The following is a 6357-nucleotide window of genomic DNA, read 5'->3' as shown; positions in this document are numbered from 1 at the left end:
CCGCGCGCTCCGCCCGCGCAGCTTACCTGCCCGCCCCCATTGTTGCCGGGGGCGCGTAACAGGGGTCACTCCGCGCGCAGTGCGCTCACGAAAGGGGTGGGGCTCACCCTGGTTGATATAGACAGCAGCTAGGACGGTGGCCATGGAAGTCGGAACCCGCTAAGGAGTGTGTAACAACCCACCTGCCGAATCAACTAACCCTGAAAATGGATGGCGCTGGAGCGTGGGCCCATACCCGGCCGTCGCCGGCAGCGAGACGCGCTTGGAGGTGCGCTCAGCGCGGCTCCCATATGATTGCGCACTGGTGTGCGTCTGGGTCGTGACAGCGTGGCACGCGAATGTCTGTGCTGCATTGGATCAGTCTCCTTTCTTTTAACAGGCAAAAGCTTTATAACCTCACTAATGCCTTGCATCGTCTATATTAGATATATAACAACGGGCGGGTGCAGTTCTGATCAAATGTTAGATCGGGTGGATGGCGGATGGTTGACGACTTTCTGATGCGGTTGCGGATGAAATAATTGCCTATCCGCGCATCTCTAGTATATATACATACAAACCCCGTTTCCATATGAGTTGGGAAATTGTGTTAGATGTAAATATAAACGGAATACAATGATTTGCAAATCATTTTCAAGCCATATTCAGTTGAATATGCTACAAAGACAACATATTTGATAAACTTTTTTTTTTTTTTGCAAATAATAATTAACTTAGAATTTCATGGCTGCAACACGTGCCAAAGTAGTTGGGAAAGGGCATGTTCACCACTGTGTTACATGGCCTTTCCTTTTAACAACACTCAGTAAAGGTTTGGGAACTGAGGAGACACATTTTTGAAGTGGAATTCTTTCCCATTCTTGCTTGATGTACAGCTTAAGTTGTTCAACAGTCCGGAGGTCTCCGTTGTGCTATTTTAGGCTTCATAATGCGCCACACATTTTCAATGGGAGACAGGTCTGGACTACAGGCAGGCCAGTCTAGTACCCGCACTCTTTTACTATGAAGCTACATTGATGTAACACGTGGCTTGGCATTGTCTTGCTGAAATAAGCAGGGGCGTCCATGATAACAACATATGTTGCTCCAAAAGCTGTATGTACCTTTCAGCATTAATGGTGCCTTCACAGATGTGTAAGTTACCCATGTCTTGGCCACTAATACACCCCCATACCATCACACATGCTGCCTTTTACACTTTGCGCCTAGAACAATCCGGATGGTTCTTTTCCTCTTTGGTCCGGAGGACACGACGTCCACAGTTTCCAAAAACAATTTGAAATGTGGACTCGTCAGACCACAGAACACTACATACATATATGTATATATACATACATGTATCAATACATACATGTGTACATACATAAGTATGTATGTGTACATGTATGTATATATACATACATACATATACATACATACATACATAAGTATGTAAGTATGTATGTTGTGTTTGTTAGGAGGTGTCAGTGATGAAAGGAAGGTGTTTTCTACCACGAGTACAGCAAAGAAGCTGAGGTGGTTGCAGCGGCACACAAAGTGACTTCCTGAGTCGTTGGTGTCGCAGCCGTCTGAGCTCCAGGAGCCTGAACACCAAATAGAAACATGAGAAATACACGCGGGTGTTGTTGACAATCACGAGGTGAGCTCCACCTGTCCCTTCTTCCTGGGCCGACTCCTCCCAAAACACACACCTGCCCTCACCCGCCTGAAACACAGCACACCACCATGTTGTTGTACTTGTCTGCTTTGTTTTGTTACGTTGTTCGTGTTGTCTGCTTTGTTTTGTTACGTTGTTCTAGTTGTCTGCTTTGTTTTGTTACGTTGTTGTAGTTGTCTGCTTTGTTTTGTTACGTTGTTGTAGTTGTGTGCTTTCTTTTGTTACATTGTTGTAGTTCTGTGCTTTTTTTTGTTACGTTGTTGTAATTGTGTGCTTTCTTTTGTTACGTTGTTGTAGTTCGGTGCTTTGTTTTGTTACGTTGTTGTAGTTGTCTGCTTTGTTTTGTTACGCTGTTGTAGTTCTGTGCTTTGTTTTGTTATGTTGTTGTAGTTCTGTGCTTTGTTTTGTTACGTTGTTGTAGTTGTGTGCTTTGTTTTGTTACGTTGTTGTAGTTGTGAGCTTTTTTTTGTTATGTTGTTGTAGTTCTGTGCTTTCTTTTGTTATGTTATTGTAGTTCTGTGATTTGTTTGTTACGTTGTTGTAGTTGTGTGCTTTCTTTTGTTACGTTGTTGTAGTTGTCTGTTTTCTTTTGTTACGTTTTTGTAGTTCTGTGCTTTGATTTGTTACAATGTTGTAGTTGTCTGCTTGCTTTTGTTACGTTGTTGTAGTTGTGTGCTTTGTTTTGTTTTGTTACGTTGTTGTAGTTGTATGTTTTTTGTTACGTTGTTGTAGTTGTGTGCTTTGTTTTGTTACGTTGTAGTTGTGTGTTTTTTACGTTGTTGTAGTTGTGTGCTTTCTTTTGTTACATTGTTGTAGTTGTGTGTTTTGTTTTACTATGTTGTTGTAGTTATGTGTTTTGTTTTGTTATGTTGTTGTAGTTGTGTGCTTTCTTTTGTTACTTTGTTGTAGTTGTGTGTTTTGTTTTACTATGTTGTTTTAGTTATGTGTTTTGTTTTGTTATGTTGTTGTAGTTGTGTGCTTTGTTTTGTTGTTGTTGTAGTTATGTGTTTTGTTTTACTACACTGTTGTAGTTGTGTGTTTTGTTTTACTACACTGTTGTAGTTGTGTGCTTTGTTTTACCACGTTGTTGTAGTTGTGTGCTTTATTTTGTTATGTTGTTGTAGTTGTGTGCTTTGTTTTACTATGTTGTTGTAGTTGTGTGCTTTGTTTTACCATGTTGTTGTAGTTGTGTGCTTTGTTTTACCACGTTGCTTTAGTTGTGTGCTTTGTTTTACCACGTTGTTGTAGTTGTGTGTTTTGTTTTACCACGTTGTTGTAGTTGTGTGCTTTGTTTTACCACGTTGTTGTAGTTGTGTGCTTTGTTTTACAATGTTGTTGTGTGTTTTGTTTTACTATGTTGTAGTTGTGTGTTTTGTTTTACTATGTTGTTGTAGTTGTGTGCTTTGTTTTACCACGTTGTTGTAGTTGTGTGCTTTGTTTTATTATGTTGTTGTAGTTGTGTGTTTTGTTTTACTATGTTGTAGTTGTGTGTTTTGTTTTACTATGTTGTTGTAGTTGTGTGCTTTGTTTTACCACGTTGTTGTAGTTGTGTGCTTTGTTTTACCACGTTGTTGTAGTTGTGTGCTTTGTTTTACCACGTTGTTGTAGTTGTGTGCTTTGTTTTACAATGTTGTTGTGTGTTTTGTTTTACTATGTTGTAGTTGTGTGCTTTGCTTTACTACATTCTTGTAGTTTTGTGCTTTGTTTTACTACATTGTTGCAGTTGTGTGTTTTGTTTTACTACGTTGTTGTAATTGTGTTATACTAAGTTGTTGTAGTTGTGTGCTTTGTTTTACTATGTTGTTGTAGGTGTGTTATACTATGTTGTTGTAGTTGTGTGCTTTGTTTTACTACGTTGTTGTAGTTGTGTTATACTATGTTGTTGTAGTTGTGTGCTTTGTTTTACTACGTTGTTGTAGTTGTGTTATACTATGTTGTTGTAGTTGTGGGCTTTGTTTTACTACGTTGTTGTAGTTGTGTTATACTATGTTGATGTAGTTGTGTGCTTTGTTTTACTATGTTGTTTTAGTTGTGTGCTTTGTTTTACTACATTGTTGTGGTTGTGTGTTGTGTTATACTACATTGTTGTTGTTGTGTGTTGTGTTATGTTATGTTTTTGTGGTTGTGTTTTAGCATGTTGTGGTGTGTTGTGTGTTTTGTTTTACTATATTGTTGTAGTTGTGTGCTTTGTTTTACTACGTTGTTGTAGTTGTGTTATACTATGTTGTTGTAGTTGTGTGCTTTGTTTTACTATGTTGTTTTAGTTGTGTGCTTTGTTTTACTACATTGTTGTGGTTGTGTGTCGTGTTATACTACATTGTTGTTGTTGTGTGTTGTGTTATGTTATGTTTTTGTGGTTGTGTGTTTTGTTTTACTATATTGTTGTAGTTGTGTGCTTTGTTTTACTACGTTGTTGTAGTCGTGTGCTTTGTTTTACTATGTTGTTGTAGTTTTGTTTTACTGTTGTTGTAGTTTTACCATGTTGTTGTAGTTGTGTGCTTTGTTTTACTATGTCGTTGTAGTTATGTGCTTAGTTTTACTATGTCGTTGTAGTTGTGTGCTTTGTTTTACTATGTTGTTGTAGTTGTATTATACTATGTTGTTGTAGTTGTGTTTCACTATGTTGTTGTAGTTGTGTTTTACTATGTTGTTGTAGTTGTGTTTTACTATGTTGTTGTAGTTGTGTTTGACTAAGTTGTTTTAGTTGTGTTTTGTTTTACTATGTTGTTGTAGTTGTGTTTTACTATGTCGTTGTAGTTGTGCTTTGTTTTACTATGTTGTTGTAGTTGTATTTGACTGTTGTTGTAGTTGTATTTGACTATGTTGTTGTAGTTGTGTTTTACTATGTTGTTGTAGTTGTGTTTTACTATGTCGTTGTAGTTGTGCTTTGTTTTACTATGTTGTTGTAGTTGTATTTGACTGTTGTTGTAGTTGTATTTGACTATGTTGTTGTAGTTGTGTTTTACTATGTTGTTGTAGTTGTGTTTTACTATGTCGTTGTAGTTGTGCTTTGTTTTACTATGTTGTTGTAGTTGTATTTGACTGTTGTTGTAGTTGTATTTGACTATGTTGTTGTAGTCGTGTTTGACTATGTTGTTGTAGTCGTGTTTGACTATGTTGTTGTAGTTGTGTTTTACTATGTTGTTGTAGTTGTGTTTGACTGTTGTTGTAGTTGTATTTGACTATGTTGTTGTAGTTGTATTTGACTATGTTGTTGTAGTTGTATTTGACTATGTTGTTGTGGTTGTGTTTTACTATGTTGTTGTAGTTGTATTTGACTATGTTGTTGTAGTCGTGTTTGACTATGTTGTTGTAGTTGTGTTTGACTATGTTGTTGTAGTTGTATTTAAATATGTTGTTGTAGTTGTGTTTTACTATGTTGTTGTAGTTGTTATACTATGATGTTGTGTTTGACTATGTTGTTGTGTGTTGTGTGTCACCGTGTTGTTGTGCTTGAAGGACATGATGATTGGTTCTGAGAGGTTCTGCAGCGGGGAACTTCCTGCCTGCACCACCAGCACGGTGTCCCCCAACACGGTGTGTGTCGCTCCCACTCGTCTTCCACGTTTCCTCCTTGGAGGCTCCACCACAAAAGAGGCGACAAAGCTGCTTTTAACCGAGCGCCTGTGAAGGCATCACCTGGCCAACCTGCCTCTCTTCTACCTGGAAGTGTTTGCTGTCCAGGACGGTGACCACCACCACCACCTTCACCACCTCCACCACCACACCACCGCTCCTCTCGCCACTCGCCGCTCTCTGGAGGGCCGACGACGGCATGCGGACGTCGTGGTCCACCGTGGGACGCACCTCCACCTGACCACCACGTCAAGGAGAGGGAAAGGACCACGTCAAATAAGATCAAGTCAAAAAAAAACAACAACAAAAAAACATTTCAGGCTACACTCAAGTTTAAAAATAAGTATATATATATATATATATATATATATATATATATATGTATGTGTGGGAAAAAATCACAAGACTATTTCATCTCTACAGGCCTGTTTCATTAGGGGGGGTACCCTCAATCATCAGGAGATTTTAATGGGAGCATTCGCATACCATGGTTTATATAGGGCACAGAGTGGGTGGGTACAGGCTGGCCTAGGGGCGTGGTGATTGGCTCATGTGTTACCTAGGAGGTGTTTCCGTCTATGGCGGCATGCTGTTACAATTTCGCTGCGCTTGTTGAGGGATGACAGGTCTGGACGGTAAATAATAAACAGTTTCTCTTTCAAGCATAGGTTGCATCTTTTATTACCACTATTGTAAGGTGTGCTGGATGCAAGAATTTGCCATGTTATTGAATATTCAACATTATTGTCTTTGAGGTCCCAAATGTGTTTGCTGAGTTCTGTGGTATTCCGCAGGTTTTTGTTCCTGAAAGAAGCCTTGTGATTGTTCCATCTGGTTTTGAATTCTCCCTCGGTTAATCCTACATATGTGTCGGATGTGTTAATGTCCTTGCGTGTTACCTTAGATTGGTAGACAACTGATGTTTGTAAGCACCCCCCCTTTGATTGTCTGATTGACAAACACTTTCCCAAAGACAACACCCTAAGAAAAGTATTCAACAAGAACAACATTAAATTGAGCTACAGCTGCATGAACAATATACGACAAATCATCTCAAACCACAACAAAACAATTGCAAATGAGCCGTCGGCCCCCGGACAGAGCGACTCCAAAACCAACAAAGG

At 39.1% G+C, this 6357-nt stretch overlaps 1 protein-coding gene across 1 annotated transcript in view; it reads right to left on the bottom strand.

The window, feature by feature from the left end:
* Positions 1–5470, bottom strand: part of LOC133608949 (adhesion G protein-coupled receptor G3-like) — a gene marked incomplete at its 5' end in the record, with an annotated part of 20631 nt that extends 15161 nt beyond the window's left edge. The window contains 4 exons of the mRNA XM_061964605.2: positions 1492–1583; positions 1651–1705; positions 5098–5238; positions 5321–5470. Coding sequence (XP_061820589.2) covers positions 1492–1583; positions 1651–1705; positions 5098–5238; positions 5321–5470 — 438 coding nt within the window. The remainder of the gene's footprint in view (positions 1–1491; positions 1584–1650; positions 1706–5097; positions 5239–5320) is intronic.
* Between the last annotated feature and the right edge of the window lie 887 nt (positions 5471–6357).

This window comes from Nerophis lumbriciformis, linkage group LG06 (genome assembly GCF_033978685.3).
Source record: "Nerophis lumbriciformis linkage group LG06, RoL_Nlum_v2.1, whole genome shotgun sequence".
Taxonomy (NCBI): domain Eukaryota; kingdom Metazoa; phylum Chordata; class Actinopteri; order Syngnathiformes; family Syngnathidae; genus Nerophis; species Nerophis lumbriciformis.
This window is presented reverse-complemented; position numbering and strand designations above follow the sequence as displayed.